The sequence below is a fragment of the Delphinus delphis genome, chromosome 2 (genome assembly GCF_949987515.2).
Source record: "Delphinus delphis chromosome 2, mDelDel1.2, whole genome shotgun sequence".
Classification (NCBI taxonomy): Eukaryota; Metazoa; Chordata; class Mammalia; order Artiodactyla; family Delphinidae; genus Delphinus; species Delphinus delphis.
Genome location: NC_082684.1, coordinates 150401683 through 150425971, shown reverse-complemented (window position 1 = coordinate 150425971; position 24289 = coordinate 150401683). Strand labels below are relative to the sequence as shown.

Below are 24289 nucleotides of genomic sequence, written 5' to 3'. Positions count from 1 at the left end.
AGCCTCCTGACAAAGAGCTATTGTCTATCAGGTAAAACTTTAAAAAAAAAAATAACAACAGAAGTAGAATAACAAAACAAACCCCAACACAGAATATTCAACACAGAATATATACAACACAGAATATTCTCAGGATATAAGACATAACTAAAGATTAATGAAATTTGTTTTTCTACATGAACTATTAAAATTACCCTCACTAGCTGTGAATGTAAAAAGGGACAACAGCCATTATCATCAAAAGTTTCTAAACTTTCAATATTAAAGACAGTAATTTCCCGAAATACAAATACCAAAGTGAGATAGGGTTTTTCTTATCTTGTTTTATTTCTGATTTTATTTCTTAATAAACACAGTAAGAGTAAAGTGCAGCACATTAATTAATGAAAGAAATCATCATTGTTTCTTGGAACAAAACATTCAAAAGTAGCGGCGGAAAGCACAGAACTAACAGTAAATTAAGCACTGTACAAAGCAGTGTATATGAAAAAGAAAAAAGTATACTCATTCACTAGCAAAAAGAGAATACTACTGATCATCTTCTTATTATGGTAGACTATATCACATTGTAATCATACACTTACAACAAATATTAACTTTTCATAATTTCTAAAGATAATTGCTCAATACCTTGAGGGTCCCATGCTAAATTGTATGTCACGGAACTCAAAAAAAACTGCCCAGTTTTAAGCCACTGACACTTGAGTTGCTGAAACATAGAGAGAGGAAGAAAAAAGAGAAAGATATGTTTTCAAAGTAATATCCACAAGCACAACCATATTATCATTTTCTTCAACTGAAGACAATGATCTGAAACAAAGATGTAAATATTTCACTATTATTTTCAAAATACTGTTTTTAAAATAATTTCCAATGATTCCACTTACTATTCTACCATATCAGGCTGTTTGCCACACCCAAACAAAGCATGTCTTCCAGGCTTCCTTCCATGTCTATAAACACAATCTTTTCTTTGGGGGGGCTGCGCGGGGTCTTCATTGCGGCATGCGGGATCTTCAATGAGGCATGTAGGCTTCTTAGTTGTGGCATGCAAACTCTTAGTTGCGGCATGCATGCAGGATCTAGTTCCCCGACCAGGGATGGAACCCAAGCCCCCTGCACTGGGAGCGCAGTCTTCCCCACTGGACCACCAGGGGAGGCCCCTATAAACACATTCTTATTCTTAGGGTATCCCTCCCTCTCTTTTCCGCCTACAAACTGCTATGGTTACATCAGGATCTAGCTAAATCATCACCTCTGCAGTGAAGCCTCTTCTGACATCCTGGCAGCACTCAGAGCACTTTTTACTTACATTCTACCATTATAACACTGGTCACACTGAATTATTTGTTTATATATCTGACTCTCCTATTACACTGCAACTCTTCAAGGGCAGGAATTATGCCACAATGAGCTTTGTGTATTCAGTGTTGTAATGACTGGTACACAGATGCTCAATAACTTTATAAAAACAAAGTAAATGCACATTAGAAAGAAGTACAAATTAACACAATCCTATGGAGTCAATGTCTAAAATAAAACTAGATACACCTTCCAAAAAGCCAACAAATTTGAACCATATAATATATAAAACCCACAAACCTGACCTATATTTGAATAATTTCCATTCTATTTTCTTACTGTTTCCATTCTAAAGTGTAGAAAGATTTAAAATTTAAAAGTCGCAGCTTTCCCATGAAATACAGTAAGTAAAAAAGTTTAGATATCTCTTTTCAGTAGATAAACATAAAATGTCCTTTTGTAGGCTTCCCTGGTGGCGCAGTGGTTGAGAGTCCGCCTGCCGATGCAGGGGACACGAGTTCGTGCCCTGGTCCGGGAAGATCCCACATGCCACAGAGTGACTAGGCCTGTGAGCCATGGCTGCAGAGCCTGCGCGTCCGGAGCCTGTGCTCTGCAACGGGAGAGGCCACAACAGTGAGAGGCCCATGTACCGCAAAAAAAAAAAAAAAAAAAGTCCTTTTGTGAAAATATAGTGCAATGTAAAGCCATGTCAAGGCTTTTTATAGGCAAGTTATACATTAATTGCTTGGCAAGTAATAATTTAATAAATGGCGATGTCCTCTCTTATTATAATACTTTTAAAATATTTAACAATAAAATAATTTATTCAAGATTTCATGACTATCTAGAAGTGCAATTTTCAAATACAACTACAAAACCTGAATTTCAGTATCCAAAAGTAATTTTATATTTATTAATCAGGGAAAAAGTTATTTTTTAAACCCTATCGCTGCTGACCCAACAACAGTCACAACAGTATTTTAAATACTGCTCAACAGAACTATTTACAGTAATAATAAAATCATTCCTAAAACTAGAGCTATCCCTAACATTCTTTCCATTAGTGCTTCTCAGAGTGTAATCTGTGGACCAATTACACTGCAGAATTTCAGGGAGTGAGGTCTGGAATCTGATTTTTTTTTCCATTTTTTTAAATTTAATTTTTAATTTATAGTGGAGTATAGTTATTTAAAATGTTGTGTTAGTTTCCAGTGTACAACAAGTGAATCAGTTTTATACATATACATACATCTATTCTTTTTCAGATTTTTTTCCCATATACGTTATTACAGAGTATTGAGTAGAGTTCCCTGGGCTATATAGTAGGTCCTTGTTGATCATCTACTTTATATATAGTAGCGTGTATATGTTAATCCCAAACTCCTCATTTATCCCTCCCACACACACCCCCACTTTTCCCCTTTGGTAACCACAAGTTTGTTTGCAAAGTCTGTAAATCTGTTTGTTTTGTAAATAAGTTCATTTGTATCATTTATTTATGGAATCTGATTTTTTTTCTATAAATTTATTTATTTTATTTATTTAGTTTTGGCTGCATTGGGTCTTCATTACTGCACATAGGCTTTCTCTATTTGTGGCGAGTCAGGACTACTCTTCGTTGCGGTGTGAGGGCTTCTCATGGAGGTGGCTTCTCTTGTTGCGGAGCATGGGCTCCAGGCACGCAGGCTTCAGTAATGGAGGCTCATGGGCTCTAGAGCACAGCCTCGGTAGTTGTGGCGCACAGCCTCTAGAGCACAGGCTCAGTAGTTGTGGCGCACGGGGCTTAGTTGCTCTGCGGCATGTGGGATCTTCCCAGATCAAGGCTCGAACCCATGTCCCCTGCATTGTCAGGCAGATTCTTAACCACTGTGCCTCCAGGTAAGCCCCTGAATTTTTAAATATGTACTCTCGATGACTCTTAAGTACTCTGAAAATTTTTTTTTTTTGCGGTACGCGGGCCTCTCACTGTTGTGGCCTCTCCCGTTGCGGAGCACAGGCTCCGGACGCGCAGGCTCAGCGGCCATGGCTCACGGGCCCAGCCGCTCCGCGGCATGTGGGATCTTCCCAGACTGGGGCACGAACCCGTGTCCCCTGCATTGGCAGGTGGACTCTCAACCACTGCACCACCAGGGAAGTCCAGTACTCTGAAAATTTAATATGCATTTCATAATATTATCATAGGGAAGAGACTATGATATACTTCTGGGGGTAAATGTAAAAAAAAATTCATATACATACATTTAATGAAAAATATCAAAACCACTTATTTACTTTATTTACTGCAGTTAAGAATACAATTTTTTTTAATTACTGGTAAATATGTCAAGAGGTGAAATCTTGGCGTTCAGATTTCACACTGGCAGTTTTACTATTTGTGAGTGATGGTGGAGTTCTAATGCATGTAGTAATTTTAAAATTAAAAAATTTTTCTAACCATATTGGATTTTCTGAATATTAAGTAAGACAAAATATAATTCAGCACCCAGTGAGTTTACCTAAGCTCCTAACTCCTTCATTTAAATATTTAGAAGTACCTGTTATGTTCCAGATACTTGAGATGCATCAGTGAACAAAAGAAACAAAGCTCCCTACCCTCATGGAGCTTACATTCTAAATAGTAATCTATAAATAAATAAACAAGATAAGTGCTCTACTGAAAAAGGTTTAAAAATAGAAGGATAGGCAGGTTAGAAGGAAAGTGGGAGAATCAAGTGGCAATTTTTAAAAGGGTGTTCAAGGGACTTCCCTGGTGGTCCAGAGGTAAAGAATCCGCCTTCCAATGCAGGATGCAGATTTGATCCCTGGTCGGGGAACTAACATCCCACATGCCTCGGGGCAACTTAGCCCGCCTGCCTCAAAGAGAGAGCCCACGTTCCGAAACCTACGCGCACCCCAACTAGAGAGAGAAAACCCGTACACCACAACTAGAGAGAAGCCCTCACGCCACAAATAGAGAGAAACCTGGGCAGACCGCACACCATAACGAAAAGATCCCGCATGCCTCAACAAAGATCCCGTGTGCCGCAACTAAAACCCGACACAGCCAAAAAAAAAATTAAGGAAAATAATTATTTTTTTAAAAAAAGGGAAGGGTGGTCAAGGCATATCTCATTGAGAAGGTATTACTAAGCAAAAACTTAAAGGATCTGTAGGAACTGGCCCTGGAGCTATCTAGAGAAAGAAGGACATTCCAGACAAAAGAACAACCAATGCAAAGGCTCAAAGATGAGAGGGTAACTAGCCAAAGAACAGTGAAAATGCCAGTGTGGCTGGAGTGACCAGAGAGGACAAGAATAGTAGATGAGCTCTGAGAGCTAATAAATGGGTGCAGGTGTGGGGGGCAAGGTGGGGGTGGAGGAAGAAGGGCTGTAGTCCATTCTAAGGCTTTCTGGCTTTAAATGTGAGAGAAGGATGGAGCCATTAGAGTTTTTAGCAGAGAAATGTCATGATCTACTCTGCTGAGAACAGAGAAAGGGCAAGGGGACAGATATTAGACAGGATACTAGTCTAGTAATCTACATAAGAAACAACAGGAGTTCACCTGGGGGTAGATCCCAATTAACAAGGCAAATCTCAATAAGCAATATTCTAGGAAACTGATTTTCTAAAAGGCCTAGGAATATATTCCTAGTGAATGTAAAAGATCTTACCATAAAGCACCAGACAAACTTCACACTAATATTCCAGACCACCTTCAGCACCAGCTCCTAAGGAGCTCTTTATTGCTGTCAACTGGATTCCAAACTCAATTATAAAACTTTTCTACTACCATTTAATACTTACACAATTTCTCTTATGAGAATTTATGCCCAAGGGCTCAAAAATACAAACAGCATTACCATATGAAGCTGCAACCTAAAAAAGAATGAACAAAGCATTAATATTTAAGTAAAAGAGAAAATAAAGGTAACTTCCTTTTCACAATAATGTATAAACTGATTACATACAATCCCAATACAGTATTTATGGTTTATTCCCTTCCATAAATATAACTGGAAAAGTACTGGACTTAAGAATCTCTTCTCTTATCAAAAATTCAGCAGGCTTTATTTTCCATATCAAATACAAGGTTGACCTATTCAAAGAAATCATCCTTTCCTATAAAAATTTCATTTTTAAATACAGAAATAACTTTTATTAACGAAGACACATTTCAATGGTACATCTGTCAGAAACTTTACAATTCAGTGAAAATAATATAAAAACCATGAGAAGTAGAAAAAGACATCAAAGGGCAACAGGTTTTAAAAATATATCAAATAAAATGCCATTAACTATAAAATACCAATAAAAATAAAAAATACCAATTGGGAACACCATGTAGAAGGAGGAATAGAGAAAATGGACTAAGGAGAAACCAGAGAGACATCCACTGCAACTGGAGGAGAAACAGCTGATATAGACATCTCTAGTGGACTTAAGCTAGGAGTTTGTGGGCCAAGAGGACTTTGCTCCACGTCACATACCTGATGAGAAGAAACACAAATTCCTCTGTTCCCAGGAGCTTACCAGAGCCTGTTTTCCAATAATTCCTTGAAAGCCAGTTCCCAGTTTATCTTCCTCTTGGCAAGAGGGAAACAACTACAGGGAACAGACTAAAAACCATCTCTTCTCACACCTCTAGGTCTATGGGTTAACCTATAAAGCTAAATTAGGTATACATGTTTTGAAGGCAAGCCAAAAAGGTCTACTGTGATTTCAGGGCACTCTAATGCAAAAGAAGTGATTTCATTTATTTATTTATTTATTTTTAGTATCTATAGTCACTCAGAGTGTATTTATTTATTTATTTATTTTTAAATATTTATTTATTTACTTTGGCTGTGCCAGGTCTTAGTTGCACCACACAGGATCTTCGTTGAGGCATATTTAGTTGCAGCATGCAGGATCCTTAGTTGCAGTATGCGGACTTCTTAGTTGCAGCACGCATGTGGGATCTAGTTCCCCGAACAGGGATCAAACCCGGAACCCCTGCATTGGGAGCGCGGAGTCTTACCCACTGAACCATCAGGGAAGTCCCCAAAAAAGTGATTTTAATTGTTATTTAATATCTAACTTTCTTTCCAAGAAAAAGCTGTACTCCACAATGGTAGGGGGAGAGTTACTTAAAATGCCTGGCCACGGTAACACTTAGGTAAAAAGTGTTATGAATGATCACATTCAACATGTCAATGAATGAATGAACGAATGATTATAACTGGTTAATACAAAGTCATAAATTTGAAAGTAATCATCACAAGGACTGGGGATAAATGAAATAAAAGAAGATGGCAATAAAAGACAATGAATCAGAGATGTCACAATTTGGGCTTCTTTACCTTCAACCAGGTTAGAAAAAGTAAAAACATGGTTATGAAAACCAAGGGCTTCTATATTAAAAAAAAAAAAGAAAACAAAAACAAAAATTTTGCTCCCAGAGTATCTGTTTATTGTGATCATCACCAGCACATAAATAATTTTTTAAAATGCATCTCTGACAACTATCGTAACAACTCTAAGCAGGTTTAAAGCTACCATGCTTGGAATAGGGAGATGAGCAATGAAAAATTAATGAGAGAAATCTGACACTCTGAGTGTTTTCTAAAGAGTAAGCAATACTTAGGGAGAACGACTGGGGAAAAAATTCAGAAAAGCAAGAAACAAGCATCAGAAAACACCAGAAAAGTCAGTGTTTCAATACTATGTCAATTTTATCATTGGATTGTCATATAGTGGCACATTTACCCAAATATTAAAGCTTAATACAAACAGCAGGGTAGGACAGTAGAAATGATATAATATCACAATTTATTATTTGGTATAAATTTGCATGATTACTATTTATTACCATGAATATTCCGATTTAACATATCCTTCATAAAATTTATTATTACTTAGTAAAGAACAATTTTTAGAACACTAAAACTGTTTAAATTATTACAATTATTACAGGAAAAATATCATTCTTATATTCCCATAGAAACATTTAACTCTGCTACACAACATTGGCCTTAATGAATTGCTAGAATATACAGCAACTATGCTATATTTACTTTACATATAATCAAAATTTGATGTATATTATGTGTGAAATTTGGGGGAAAGGAACATATGATGAAACTTGAATTATTTTAAAATAAACCCTCTGTTTAAAGTCTGAGTGAATGAACTTTAACATTCTTCAAACAACAAAGTTTCATTAACAGAAACTTTACAAAGCATCAGTTACATGACAAATATTATATTAGATGCTAACAACTTGCTACATTTCTTGATAAAAATTTGATGTTATTATAATTTGGGAGAGATATGGTATGCTAGATATAGAAGATAAAAGTTTACTTCCTTGCTACTGGCTTAATAGCTGCTAGAACTATCAACTGGCAGAATATTAGTACACACAGGAATATGAAGCCTACAAATCTTTTAAGACAGTATATACAGGTAGAACAATTAATTATCACTTATCAGCTTAATGGCTCTTTAAAATTTGTACATAACCTATCATTTTACCCACTACTATTAACATCCATCTAAGCAAGGTATAATACATAATTAGAAAGTGTAGGCAAGCCTTATATAAAAGCATAAGAATACTCTCTGAGATTGTTAAATACATTAAAAGATGACATTTAATAAAGTAAATAAATCCCTTACTCTTCCATGTTGGTTAGAACACTCCACACAGCTGACTTGGATGTTTCCATGCTTAGCACCAGGAATGATCTGCACACATTCAAAGTCATTTGCCAAAATAACAATATCACAGCCCGATCCATATGCCTAAAAAGAAAAGTTTTACATTATGTAAGATATGTAATTTGTGAATTATTTTAGTTTATCTTAGTTTTGGCTGCTATTGCAAAGGATACTGTGACACATTTTATAAAAATAGCTAATGTAAGAATATTAAAAATGTCAACTTCCAAATCAGAACATTAAAAGTCACACCAAAAACATGGGGTGACAACACACCATGCATTATCATTCAACAACTGCTACTAACAGGAAAAGGGTTCTTCCAGGTCTTAAACACTATAGCCTCCATCCCTCATAAATCTTTTGGTTTAGAATTTCTCTCTGAAGCCCATCTCAGTAAACCCTAAAGAATAAAACCTCCATCTGAAAGTAATGAGGTATTGAAGGCTGCAATTGCATTCCCAGGGTTCAAACCAGGCTTGAGGAAGATCAAGATAGAAATCAGATGCATTTTCCAACACAATTCCACATGGCTTAAAGAGCTAGTTAAATAGACATGAACTCCTGAGGCAGAATTACATGCATTAAGGCAAACACTAAACAAACTCAACTGCCGAAGTGAATCCATGATGAAGCCAGCCTGCCTGCCCCCTCCCCTCAACCTTACCAGGCAGGAGAGGAAGACAGAGAGACAGAGACAGAGAGAGGACACCAATCCAAAGTGGTTAGACACACACACACACACGCTAAACAAAATAAAAAATAAACTGATTTATATAAAATGTGACAAGTATTTGGTCTGGAAAATAAAATAAAACACAAAGTCAAGTTCCTGGAAAATTCCCTTGTTCAAAAGAACTATAATGAGCAAAACTGCATATTTCTTCCTATTGCCACACTTCTTCTTGGTGTATGCTATTCCCGTTTTGCAACTTTGTGAATTTTATGATGACATAAGGGCCAGAGGGTGGGGACACTTCTCTTTTTCTTCCAAACTCAACTTATGATTAAATATTTAAAACAACCTAACAATGTAATTCTCAAATGAAAAAGCCCCATAAAAAGCAACATAAAGTTTATGAGGTGATTTTTTTTTCCCACTATTTCTACAGCCTTAAGCAATATCGTCATGTCCTACAAAATACAGATATCCAGTAGCCAGGGCTGACATGTGATGACAGCTAAGCCAGTGAGGTCCACATATGGCTGGTAATGAAAGAGGGAACTGAAGATGAAGACCAGAGAAGAAGACAGACACTACTTCTACTGGTCACTGAAACTTCCAGTGTTGCCAAAATCCTGCTCTAACTACTATAAACTATCTTCAACTCATGTGTTTGCATATACCAGAAAGTTCCCCAAATGAAAAACAAAGACGGAATTTTAAACAAAGGAACTATGGGGGAAAAAAATCACTCCCAGGAGGAAATAACCACTTGTACTCTCATAGACAAAGCAGATTTGCTATGCTATGCATTCAAGAAAGGTAAACTGAATGGGAATCCTGAGTATAGGTAGAAGAAATGTTTGTGTCACCATGCTAACCTTTACACTTATATTATTAAAATCACAAAAATAATCTTACCCTTAAACATTTCACAATTTCCAAAGTACTTTATAGCATTATTTCAGCAAAGCAGATTGATGGTAAGAGCAAAACTTTACCTAGTTTGGAATCACCACACGCAGGGTTTTCAGTGTTGGTTCTGCAGTACTACAGGATCTTAAGCAAGTTAGCTTAAGCTCTCTGAGCAGTTCCTTGTGGTAGAATGGAAGAAATAATACTTATTTCTTAGGACAGAAAATCTATTTCCATAGTGCTTAGCACACGTCACTCATTAAAGACACAAAACAGTGCATGATGTCCCAAGTCTGGGCTAGCAACTGGGAATACAAAAACACAAGATGTGGTCCCAGTGAGTCTATTGGGGAGACAACCAAGTGAATCACCAATCACAACTAAATGACAAACTGCCATGACAGAGAGAGATATCTGTAAGTTACCAGCAAAGACAAAAGGTACTCAATGAATGTTAAATCGGGACTTCCCTGGTGGCGCAGTGGTTAAGAATCTGCCTGCCTATGCAGGGGACACGGGTTCGAGCCCTGGTCCGGGAAGATCCCACATGCCGCGGGGCAACTAAGCCCGTGCACCACAACTACTGAGCCTGCGTTCTAGAGCCTGCGAGCCACAACTACTGAGCTCATGCACCACAACTACTGAAGCACACGTGCTGCAACTACTGAAGCCCATGCGCCTAGAGCCCGTGCTCTGCAACAACAGAAGCCACCGCAATGAGAAACCCGCACACCGCAACCAAGAGTAGCCCCCGCTCGCCGTAACTAGAGGAAGCCCGCGCGCAGTGACGAAGACCCAAAGCAGCAAAAAAATAAGTAAATAAACATTAAATCACTCCCCCTTTCATCTTTGCAACAAACCTGAGAGGAAGAGAGTATCATTATCATTATATAAAGAAAGATTCAAGTTCATTTATTTGCCCAAGATTATACAGTTAGTAAGTGGAAAATGTTCAAACTCAGGTCCTTACAATTCTTATGTTCTTTTCCCCTACATTACATGTCAAAGAGACATAAAATATTTCAGATAAGTATTAGCACACTTGCTTCTCTAAAGATGGGCCATCCCCAGCAACAGCTGCTCTAGACATAAGCTCTTACTGCTCAGTCACTGAAGAGGATTTTTACTCCTCCCTAGATAGCCATAATTGCCTGACCTTTGCCAGAGGACATGTACCATGCTCCTTAGAAGTAGAGAATCCTGCCATTTTTCTGAAATGCAATAGTTCTCAAACCTGGCTGCATCAAAATCACCTAGGGAACTTGTTAAAAATACAAACTGAGTGGTCCCACCCCAGACTTACTAAATCAGGATCGTCATGGATAAAAGAATTTGGCAATATCTATCAACATTTTAAATACAATATACCCTTTGATTGACAAGTCCCTATTTTACTATAAGCATACTAGCAAAGCTTGCCAAAATATATAGAGAAGGATATTCACTGCCTCATTATTTTAAGCAGCAAAAACTGAAAATAATCATACCATCTATCAGTAGGGAAGTGGTTAAATAAGTTACTGAATATCCATCAAGTAGAATACTATGCAGTTACCAAAAGTTTAGAGACCACTGGTCTAAAATGGTCTCAAATCCCTTATCAAACTAGTAATTACCATCATAACAGAACAATCATGTGTGGCACTAGCGTCCTGTGGAACCACACCTAGGTAATACCTACTCTTTTATATAATATCCATGGTCACGGCTAGAACGGAACCCCATAAACTACTGCACACAAAGAGCTGGAAAAGTACAGAAGTTGAATATTATTATTCTTCACCTTTCTCTAAAGAGTCTAAAATACACATAACCCCAAGTGTGCACGAACAGGGGACTCATAATCAGTCAGTACTGAATCACATGCATTCTATAACTGAAGGCGCATAAGATTTTAATGATTTATATACATGTGTGTGTGTTTGTCTGGTTCCTACTACACTGAGAGGTCCATCAGAGCAAGGACCATGTTCTTGTTTACCACTGTAGTCCTAGAACCCAGCATGTGCACAGCCCTCAACAGATACAGATATCTGTATAACAAATAAATGATTCAAAATCTTCCTAATTTCTGGCTCTTCTATGTACCTGGAAACTTGGTCAAAGAACATGGAGTTCAGACAGTTGATATAAGCTAATAATTTAGCCAAGTTTATGATGTTAGCTATACAAAGAAAAAGAAAGATATTTTGGCTTATTTTCCAGTCTAACAGCGTCATGGATTTAGAAGACCTACCAGAAGAGAATCTATCAAAGCCTTCCTTAATAATTTACCATTTATTGAATACCTTCTATGATCAGGCAGTCTGCTAGGGTCTTGATGAATATCATATCTTCACAGGCCCCCTTGTAAAGGTGGAGAAACTGAGGTCCAGAAAGGATAAGTAACTCGCCCAAGTTCACAGAGTGAGGATTCATTTGCTTCATAGTAAAGCTCCTGCTCTTTCCATTGCATCACCCCAACTCCACTAAGATGTCTTATAAGCACTAAAAGGCCCATGTTCATATCTGTAATCCCAAGTATAATTTCCCACAGCATCTAGCTCAGAGTAAAGACCAGCAGCTGAGAAGGTTTACACAAAATCTACAATTACTCAAGAGATTTCCATTCTTTCAATTTTAGGTCAAAAGCAATTTGTTTCATTCCTCTTTTTCAGAATTCAGTTTTACCAGAGGAAAAATTTATAGTGCAGAAGGAAAAGCAGGCGCTCACTGAGACTGCAAGCAAATACTACAATGATCCCAGAGAGTACAGGATACGGGCTTCTTTGTACTAGGTAAATAAATATCTCTGACTCAGCTGAGGATAAACTAACTATTCCACATGTGGTAGAGAGGCTACAGGATCACTACAGGGAAGCAGGAAAAAGGGCACTAAGCCATTTCTGGAACAAATGGAACCCCTTAACCAAGTTCTTCCCTTGGGTTCCGGGGAGAACCACCCCTATGCCATAGCACCACACACCAGTGTCCTGCACTAATAACAGTACTGATGTATATAAAATATTTCTCAAAGTCAAGGATATGGTATCGGCCCAAACGCAAGATTCTTTTTCTAAGAATCTTAGAAAAACATCCTTTCCTTCTCTTCACGTGGGAGTTTCTTTTATGGAAGGACAGAACTGTCCTTATGATGAAGAATTAATAACTAGCTGACAGTTTACAACTAAGAGATAATTGTGTAGCACAAGTTCTAAAGGCAAAGACATGCTCTAACCCTCACTTGTTTTAACCTTACTTTTGGAGACTGAATCCATCCTGTCAGGAAAGAGAAAACTAGTCTCTACTTTGAGCACTGAAACTAAATTTCCAACCTGACTGAAGTTTTCAACCTGAGTCTAGTGGGTGTGAATCACAGATGGTTTCAGGAGGTCTTTGAAATCCTGGAAATTATATTTAAAGCCATGTGAATGTGCTGGTTTTCACTGGGTCCATAGATTTCATTAGTTTATGTCTTAAAGAATCTCTTCCTTAGACAAAGTGTGTTATCCCAAAATTATTATATGGGAGCTAAAAACCTGAGTAGTTGTTATTACCAAGATTCTATGTTTTTATTTGTGATATCCAAAATATCATTAGGAGAGCCCTGTCAATTAGCTGAGGCTGAAAAACAAGTGACCCTCTTCTTTTACCTTATTAAAATGTTACACTTGAAAAAAATTTAAGTATCATTTTCTAAAGCCATAAAATCCTCTGAATGAACACACTATCGTGACAATAATAAAAATACTGTTGCCTTCTCTAGAGGGTTCAATGTCATTCTGAACAATGATTAAGTGTAGCTGAATAGGCATAACACACTCAGTCTTCTCTAACCTCAGTTTAATATATACTAATTGCCTTGACTACATTATTTTCATAATGTAGTATTTCAAATAAGTAATACTCATATCTCAAACACTGTTCTAATTTCTCAGACTTCCCTTAAGTCTTAGATAAATTAAAGTGTAAAGTAAAGAAATTTTTTTTGGGGGGGGGCCACGCCTTGCGGCTTATGGGATCTTAGTTTCCCTACCAGGGACTGAACCCAGGCCCTGAGCAGTGAAAGTGCCGAGTCCTAACCACTGGACCACCATGGAATTCTCAATTTTTTAAAATTTATTCTTCCTATTTTTTTAAACATCTTTATTGGAGTATAATTGCTTTACAATGTTGTGTTAGTTTCTGCTGTATAACAAAGGGAATCAGTTATACATATATCCCCATATCCCCTCCCTCTTGCGTCTCCCTCCCACCCTCCCTATCCCACTCCCCTAGGTGGTCACAAAGCACCAAGTCGGTCTCCCTATGGTATGTAGCTGCTTCCCACTAGCTACCTATTTTACATTTGGTAGTGTATATATGCTACTCTGTCACTTCATCCCAGCTTACCCTTTCCCCTCCCCGTGTCCTCAAGTCCATTCTCTACATCTGAGTTTTTATTCCTGTCTTGCCCCTAGGTTCATCAGAGGCTTTTTTTTTAGATTCCATATATATGTGTTAGCATACGGTATTTGTTTTTCTCTTTCTGACTTACTTCACTCTGTGTGACAGACTCTAGGTCGATCCACCTCATTACAAATAACTCAATTTCTTTTCTTTTTACGACTGAGTAATAAATCTTACACAAACATGACTTTTCCTATAAGAATACAGAGTATGAATACATTATACTGGCATTTTCTATGGAGTAGTTGGATGCTTTAACAACCTGGTAGTTACAGGGTCAAAGTTTGAGATCAGTGACAACTGTTGACAGATGTGTCTAAATTTTAAAAAGAATAGCACTGATGAATCAAGAGGTACTAAGCATGTTGAAAGGTTTCACTAATTTAACAAGGTGTTATAGTCTAATTTAACAAGCATACTCTACCAAGAGTGTTACTGTTAAACTCCCACCTCTCCCTGAGAGTTCTGATTCATATAAATATAAGGCACATGTTATTAAAAGCTAGAAAAATAATTACAAGAAAGAGGTGCCACTTATTGAAAGCCTGCTGGGTACAAGTATTGTACTATGCATTCCACATTCCTAGTCTCTTTCAAGACTGCAGTAAACCTAGAAGTTGGTTATTAATCCCACTTTAATATAAAGAAATGGAAGTTCATATGATTTAATCAAAGTCCTAAGTCACAAGGCAAACACATACTGGCATGCAAATTTAGATCGTTTTACACTGTTTTATACACTTCAGTAATGACCATCTTCTATCATATTGTTTTCTAGTGCTTAAATTTTTGTTCATCTTATTGGTTAATTACATAAATTCATTTATATTCTTCATTTCTGCTGTGATTTCTGCTCTATAAACAAAAAACTAAAGAGAATACAGGGTTGTCTGGGCTTTCATGATTACTTGGTTGTACCAAGTCACCTTCAGGAAATAGTCTAAAGAGGTCAGTGTTGACCTATGAAAAAATTTTACAACCAAGAAAACAACGCACAGATTAACAGAAATTTCTCAAGGAAACATCCTTTCCCTCTCTTCATTTTAGTCACCTAGTTAAAACCCTAACTGCTTATGATACTCACAGAATTAAAAATTAACTTCTAAAATGGATAAATAAGTTTCCTTATTGAATGCTGAATGGATCCCTTATTAAGCTAGAACTTTCAAATAGTGCTTATCCATTAAAGCTAAATAAACCACTTAAAGTGTTTTATGCTTTCAATGACAAAATATTCTTTTTTATAGAGAGAATAACACATGCACTAAATTTTAAAACTATATAGGAAAATTAAGTCACCTTCTTAGCCTTGACCGTCCCCACTCATAGCCAAGGAGGAATCACTTAACGGTTGCCTACGAACTCTTCCTGAAATGTTTAGAGTACATACAAGTGTATCTACATATAAATCTTTCTTTTTAACATAAAGGGATTATGCTACACACAATTCTGCAACTTCTTGTCCACTTAATTAACAATATATCTTGAAAACTTTCCAAATCCCACAGAAGGAATTACTTCATTCTTCTTAATAGTTGCATAGTATTCCATTTTGTGGCTTTGCCATAATTAATTTAGGTTGTTTCCAGTCTTTTACTATTGCAAAAAAATGTTTCAATGAACATCTTCATGTATATGATACTATGCATATGTATGGAAATATACCCATAAAATAAATTCTAAGACATTATTTGCTGCGTCAGTGATTAGAATTAATAACTAAAGCAGGGCGTCCCTGGTGGCGCAGTGGTTGAGAGTCCACCTGCCGATGCAGGGGACACGGGTTCGTGCCCCGGTCCCGGAAGATCCCACATGCCACGGAGCGGCTGGGCCCGTGAGCCATGGCCACTGAGCCTGCGCATCCGGAGCCTCAACGGGAGAGGCCACAACAGTGAGAGGCCCGCGTATGGCAAAAAAAAAAAAAAAAAAAAAAACTAAAGCAGACCGCCCTTCAAAAAAATCATACTCCCCAGATATAAAAAAGTACCTGTTTGTCCACTTCATCACTAATCCTGATCATTATCAAATGTTTTAATCTTTCTAATCCAACAAAACCTGGCATCTACTTGTTTTAATTTGTATTTTTACTAGGAACGTCTTTTCATACATTTATCAGCCATTTATATTTCTTTCTCTTCAAACTGACTATTCCTGTTACTGGTCCATTTCTTTTTCTGTATTTTTTTTTTGCCACACAGCGCAGCTTGCGAGATCTTAGTTCCCCGACCAGGGATGGAACCTGGGCCCCTGACAGTGGAAGTGGGGAGTCCTAAGCACCGGACTGCCAGGAAACTCCCACTGGTCCATTTCTTAACTAGGTCTTTAGTCCTGTTGTTCTCAGTGATTTATAAGAGCTCTTCATAGAACTTATCCTTTGTCATACGTAGCTAACGAATTCTTTTTTTTTTTAACAAAATGCCTGAGCTGAAGACATATGAAGGTGCAAACATACCAAAGAAAACATTTTCTTAATTGAGATAGTATATTAATATAATACACAATTCCAATTTTTAAAATTTTATAAATAGATCATAAGAAGCCACTGACTTTTAAAACCTAATTTATGGCTTACCAAGAAACCACAGACTTATGCATAAAAAATACACATTCTGGACTTAATGAGAGTTCTCAAAATGAAATTTAAGTCTACAAAATGAGTACTGTTTTTTTTTCTTTGGCTGCGCTGGGTCTTAGTTGCAGCATGCGGGATCTTAGTGGTGGCATGCATGTGGGATCCAGTTCCCCGACCAGGTATCAAACCCTGGCCCCCTACATTGGGAGCACAGAGTCTTACCCACTGGACAACCAGGGAAGTTCCTATGAGTACTCATTATCAGCAATATATTCAATCAGCCTCACCTGTCTTCCTATAAGTTTCTACACCTAAAGTCAAACCCTTACCATTATCAATTACTGCCTACCACCACCCCCCAAAATAAATAAGCCTCCTGTCATTCAGATACAAGTCTAAACTAGAGTTAGAAAAGGGCGAGAGGGTAGTATTTGAAAAGAAGCTCTTCCTTCCACACTAGTAAGAACACATTTTACTGAGATGATTCAATCATTCTAACAGTTTGAAGTTCATTCAACAATGCTGAATGAGCAAAATAAATGAGAAAGAAACTATATATTAAAATAAACAAAACAAACAAAAACTAAATATTATGCAAAAAGCTCAGACTAAGCCAATGATGTGTGAAGCAACATTGGAAATAATCTACTATGACTACTTGTGTGGTAACCAAAGGGACTGTTCCTCTTAGAAACAACCCACACCAGGAAATGCAAAATTAGCAGGCTACTTATAAGTAACAGTAGAAGAAAGCAAAGCTGCAAGCAGTATGCTAATTGATACATAAGACAAAGATTAATAGCATGTAAAAACAAAAATTTATGGCCAGAAAAAAGGAAGAGAAGAAAATTGAAGAAAATACTACATATCTGTGATTAAGGGGTAAGAGACAAAATGATTTTTGTTTTAATTTCTTCCTAACAACCCCAGAGAAACAAGTGATCTGAAAGTAGAACTTTCTCTAATTAAAATTAAAACTTTAAATTTAAACAAGAACTATTTTTAATATTAGTCAAAAGCTAGCCAATTTTGATAATTTACTAAGATGGACCTATAAAAAAACTTCTAAATACTAAGATAAAAAGAAACAGACACCTGTACTCCAAACTAAGCCTATTTCTATACCCTTGAACCAAGAACAAACATATGTTTTTTTAATTTACTGATACTAGTACCATCTGAAAGGAAAATGAGACCTTGAAAAGAAAAATATGCCATAATTAATTCTAATTAACCATTACAAAACCAGCTCTATCTTCCGCTTGCCTGCATTCTCATTAAAAGGTAGGTCTGGAAATAAAACCCAAAAATTATCTTCTCTTATAAATAACTATTTTATGTCAGTGCTAAGAATAAACCATTCAAAGTATTAATTATCAAAAATGTATAAAGGAAATCATAGTAATACTGGTAACAATAAGCCCCGTGGACTGGCCAGCAGGTATAAAAACTAAGAGTCACCTTTCAGCCTCAAAGTTGTTCTCTAAAGCTTAGAGTATAAAATAATTTGCCTCATAGAAAATACTGAAGTAAGATACTACTTTTTAAAACTGCTACGTCTAAAGAAATAAAATGAGATTTTTTGGACGTTAAATTATTAGAAATAGAGAAAATAAGTACCTAATATCTTGTTCCTTAATTTGTTCGTAATACATTTTCCATCTGAAAGGATTTTAAAGTTAATAGTATATTATGTAGCAATATTAATATGTAATGTTTATGACAACTTTCAATTATTTTGTTAACTACTGGCCATTTCCAGAAAATCATTTAATCTAAATGTTGATATTTTGAGGGAGATGGTCCTGACAGTATTCAAAAAAATATTTCCCAAATAATATGATTAAACTATTAAATTGTAATTAAACTTCCAATCCTGCAGTATGATGGAAAGAGTACATTCTTGAGAATCTAGAGGTGCTAACACTGACTATAACAATGGGCAAATCACAGTCTCTCTACAGATAATTCCTTAATCAGTCAAACAAAAGATTGTGACTAGATCACTTCTGAGACCCCTTTCAACTTCTAAACTGTGATTCTGTTAAGTGTACACAAATTTGCTTCAAAAAGTCTTGATAAAAAGATTAAATAATCCAGTGTACCCTATTTTACATAGAACCCCAGCTAAATGTTTTACATCTTGTGACTCTTTCCCCTACTCAAAGCTGACAGGAGGCAAGGATGGGTCCAGAATAATGACCAGTGGCTAATAGCTGAAAAAGATGAGCTATGCCGAAGTCTATTCTGGGGAATTTAAACCAGAAAACCCAGAGTTAGCAGGGAGAGTTGAGCTGAATAGTCATACATATTCAGGGATAAGGCAGCCATTAAGAACCATGTGCAATTTGAAACTGAAATCACCAGTTTGAGAAGCAAATGGATCAGATATCCGAAAATAAGAAAGAACTCACAAGAAAACATGTATGCAAAATCTCTAAGAAAACGCGGTTTACTCTACCAGCTTTTTAGTTCTAATCACGCTGAAGCTCAGGTGCCCTTCTTTGATGATTCATTGTGTATACTGAAATAAACCTTGTTTTTACTTCAGTTCATCTGTCCCTTGCCCTGACTGGAACCAAAACTGGTACAAAGACTGGGGATATTCAGAGCAGGGCTTCAAGGAAAATATGGAATTGTCCATGATATTAGAGCAGCAGCAATGAGGATACTAGGATAGAAAGCCGGCAAAAAAAAATATGTATAATAAAGTTACAGTTACTAAAGTAGTGATCTGTGATCCCGTGGGACCCAGAATATGTACTAGAGAAAGGCTTTTGGAGCACTAAATAGCCGAATGTACTTTTTTCAGCTCTGAAGAATGAACAGCAAAAAGCAATGAGCAAGAGTATGGTGCACCTGTCACTCTCATACACTATTGCAGTATAAAAACATGTGACTTTTCTGGAAGGCAATTTGGTAATATGAATTAAAAGACTGCAAAGAAATTTAAGTACTTTCATTCATTATGTCTATTTCTAGGACTCTATCCTGAGAAAACATTCAGATGTGCAAACAAACATTACAACTAGTACCGAGATGTTTACTGCAGCATTATTTAAAGTAATTAAAAAAAAATGGAAACAACCTAAACATCCCATAATAGAAAAATTATGGTTATCATGTCAAGTGTATTGTCCATCAGACTCGCAGACGTTTCTAAGCGAAACTGCCCCACCCATAGCCTGGGCAGACAACGTGACCAACACTCACCGCATACAACTGATTGGACCAGGGTGACACCTGATTCCAAAGGCCAAGAACTTAATACCAAAAGAACCTAGGGGTAAGACAGGAATAAAGACACAGACCTACTGGAGAACGGACTTGAGGATATGGGGAGGGGGAAGGGTGAGCTGTGACAAAGAGAGAGAGAGGCATAGACATATATACACTACCAAACGTAAGGTAGATAGCTAGTGGGAAGCAGCCGCATAGCACAGGGATATCAGCTCGCATAGCACAGGGATATCAGCTCGGTGCTTTGTGACCACCTAGAGGGGTGGGATAGGGAGGGTGGGAGGGAGGGAGACACAAGAGGGAAGAGATATGGGAACATATGTATATGTATAACTGATTCACTTCGTTACAAAGCAGAAACTAACACACCATTGTAAAGCAATTATACCCCAATAAAGATGTTAAAAAAAAAAAAAAAAGCTACAGGCTGGCCAGCAACCCATGATGTGGCCTGGCTTAAAAAAGGTGAGCTGGGTCAGATTCCACTTTCTGGATATTCAAGGAAATACCAAGAAATGTAGCAGGTAGTAATAGGCAGTAAAGCCAAAAGGACTTTATGTACAGACTTTATGTACACAGAGGCCAAGGCGGTCCCTGGGGTCCTCATGCAAGCCAGTTTTAATGGATCCAACACAGGGAGAGGTTGAGATATTATGACAGCCACACAGTCCAACACAGACAGAGTAACCAGTCCCCCGAGCCGACCAAGCTCCTGATATCTGAGGCCCAGTTGTACTATGTACAACTTGTGTTAGAAGATTCTTGGAAGAGTTGCCTTGTCGACTGAAAAAAATTACACAACCTAAACGGTGAGAGTTATATTTTATTTGGCGGACTTTCTGAGGACTTCAAGGCCAGGAGACAGCCTCTCAGGTAGTTCTGAGGGACTGCTCTGAAGAGGTAAGGGAGAAGCCAGGATATATAGGAGTTTTGCAACAAAGACCAGGTAGTTGCAACACAAGATTACTGTTAACCAAAGAAAACCAGACATCTCAAGTGAATGAATTTAGCACTTTCCTTCTTATGGGAAGATGCAAGAGTCTGGGCTCATTGAAAGCATTGCTTTGATATGCACCTTAGCTATCTAGGACCAGTATTCTTCCCCATCCTGAGTCTCCTCGGGGTGCACCTTTGGGGGTGGCTGCAGTGGCTGACAGCTTGACAGCAGGCAGCCCATTCACCTCTGTCCTGTGCTCCTTCAGGGCTCACGGGGTGGGGGTGGGGGGATGCAGCATCCTTTGTTTACTACAGCATCCTTTGTTTACTGATATGGCAGGCCACAGTTTTCCCTCACAGTCTTCTACTCTTCTTCTGTATTCTCATAATTCCCCATTGCTTAAGGTAATTTGTTCCTTGTACCATTTAAGTCTCAACAAATATTCACAGCGGGATGACTGTGGGGATTCAAGTCAACAAACGTCTACTGAGCAGTTAGCGTGGACCAGGCACACAGGGCAGAATGTGATGGAAAAGAGGCAGGTCTCTCTCTACCACATGAAGTTTACATTTCGCCAGAGGACAGGGAGAGGTGGATGGTAAGTTTTTGTTTTTGTATTTTTTAATTTACAAAGAAGGCTTGAGATTCTCATTAAACATAGCAAACAAAAAAATAAAACAACAAAATACATCTATATCCACTCCCTCACAAAACCCCATTAAGTCGATTTTTTTTAAAAGCTAGAGGTGTACATAAAACAGACACCACAAAGAATACACTAAAATGAACGTGTGCATAACCACCACTTAAAAAAAGAATACACTATTTCCAGCAACCCAAAAGACCGTGTGTCCCTTCAAAAGGACATTTCTCTCCCGCAAGCAAAGTAGCACTGCCCTGACTTTTTTGGGAAATCACTCCCTTGCTTTTCTTTGTAGTTTTTCTACTTCTGCATGCATGCCTAAATAACATGGCTTAGTTTTGCCGGCCCTCTGAACTTTGTGTACGTGAAATCATACTGCATGTATTCTTTTATCTTGCTCTTTTCATGAACATTTGGTCAGAGGTTAATTCGTGACACATATAGCTGTGATTCATTCATTTTCATTACTTACTAATATTCCCTTGTATGTACCACAATGTATCCATTCTAATGTTCCTGGACTGTTTGCATATTATTAAAAGCAATGCTGCTCTAAGAAACAAACACAAATGCTGCTCTGAACATTCTTGTAGACATATCCTGCATATTATATGTATTTATCTAGAATATAGAGAGAGAAGAACTGATAGATCATAGAGAATATGTATCTTAAATTTTGGTATATAATGATAAAGCATTTTCCAAAGTAGCTGTATGAATACTCCCATAGCAGTGTGTAAGGATTCCCATTTATGGATATTCTTGCCATCACCAGATATGTCAAATTAATCTTTTGCAAATGTGGTAGGTATGCAATGGTACTTCCTGATTTCAACTTGCATTTCTGATTACTAATAAGGAAGAGCCTCTCTTTTCATATGTTTGCTAGTCATCTAGACTTTCTTTTTTGTGAAATGCCTGTTCAAGACTTTCATCCACTTCCTATTAAGTTCTCAGTTCTTTTCTTATTGATTTATAGATATTTTTATATTCTGGATACCAATCCTTTGTCAAATATATGTGATGCAATTATCTTTTCCAAGTCCATGGCCTGCATTTTCACTGTTCCTTATAATTAGATTCCAGTTATGCATTTTGGGCAGGAACATCATAGAAATATAGCCATGTTCTCACTGCATTTTACTAAGAGGCACGTTTGTCTACCTGTCCCATCTCTGGTGATGTTAACTTTGATCGGTTGTTAAAGGTGGTATCTGACAAGTTTCTCCTCTATAAAGCTATTTTTTTCCTTTGTAATTAATAAGCATTTTGTGGGAAGCTATTTTGAGGTTATATAAATATCTTGTTACTTATCAAACTTTTACCCGCTAATATTAGCATCCATTGGATGATTCTTGCCTAATCAGTTATTACTATGATGGCTGCCAAATGGTAATTTTCTTCTTTTTTTTTTTTTTTTGGCCTCACCACGCAGCTTGTGGGATGTTAGTTCCTCGACCAGGGATCAAACCCGGGCCCTGGGCAGTGAAAGCACAGAGTCCTAACCACTGGACCACCAGGGAAGTCCCCTCTTATTTTTTTTTAACTGAAGTATAGTTGATTTACAATGTTGTCTTAGTTTCTGGTGTACAGCAAAGTGATTTAGCTATACATATATTCTTTTTCATATTCTTTTCCATTAAAGTTTATTATAAGATATTAACTACAGTTCCCTATGCTATATATAGTAGGACCTTGCTGTTTATCTGTTTTGTATATAGTAGTGCATATATATTAATCCCAAACTCCTAATTTATCCCTCCCCCGGAGTTTTCTTATGCATTTTTGTACTTTTTATATTAAAGATCACGAGTTCTTACCTCATTTAAAGGGTGATAATCCACTACTATCACTTATTTTCATATTCCAACTGTCCCAGACTTGACCAGTAGGAACCCTTCAAGCTAGCCCTGTCTTCTTTTGACATGTTCTCATCATTCTTTGAACAATTCCTTATTGTCTGGCATAAGAGATTCCAGGCTTATCTAGGCTTATCATCCAACCTAGAATCAGCTATTTCTCCAAGGAATGCTGTTTCTTTTTAGTGGAGAATGGTATTTAGAAACCAAGATCTTGATGCCAGCTATGTTTCTGCTACTGGAGTACCAACTGTGTCTAGGCCCTCTCAGCTGAGCAACTAGGAAACAGACATGTGTGCTCGTGCACTTGAATACACATGCATATGTGTGTGTGTGTGTATGTAGACACCCACATACAGTTACAACTCTCCATTGAAAGGTTTAAAAGCAACGACATCCAGGACATGCATACCTCCCCACCATATCTATATACCTCTATACCTATACATCATTGCTCTCTACCTTTCTCACTCTCTAAATATATATATATATATATATATATACACACAGATTCACACATTAAAAACACATAACATATACATATATGGATACACACACATACATATGAAGTCATACACATCCTCTGGTCTGATTATATCCACCATTCATTCTAGCCTTCCTACAGTCCATATTTTGAACTCCCTTCTTCAATTATGAGAAACCTGGTTCACATCATAAATTAATTTATTTATCTATAATTGTGGTATATTTGGTGTTTTAAGAAATATTTTGCAACCTGAAGGTCATGAATAAATTTTCTATACTGTCTTCTAAAATCTTTATTGTTCTTTCACACCTAGATCTGTAATCTACCTGCAGTTAATTTTTATGTATGGGGTGAGCTAGAGGCCAAGTTTCATTTCTTTCTTATATAAATAAGAAAATGTCCCAGCACTACTGACTGAGAAGATCAACCATTCTATACTATTCTACCACGTCATCTTTGACATAAATCAAGCATCAGGTGGGACTTCCCTGGCAGTCCAGTGGTTAAGAGTGCGCTTCCACTCCATGGGGTGTGGGTTCGAGCCTTGATCAGGGAACTGAGATC

The 24289-nt window shown here is 37.2% G+C and overlaps 1 protein-coding gene across 1 annotated transcript in view; it reads right to left on the bottom strand.

The window, feature by feature from the left end:
* Positions 1-24289, bottom strand: part of DMXL2 (Dmx like 2) — a 162396-nt gene that overhangs the window by 118404 nt on the left and 19703 nt on the right. The window contains exons 2-4 of the mRNA XM_060005975.1: positions 7939-8064; positions 5086-5157; positions 631-709 (exon numbers count right to left, since the gene is read on the bottom strand). Coding sequence (XP_059861958.1) covers positions 631-709; positions 5086-5157; positions 7939-8064 — 277 coding nt within the window. The remainder of the gene's footprint in view (positions 1-630; positions 710-5085; positions 5158-7938; positions 8065-24289) is intronic.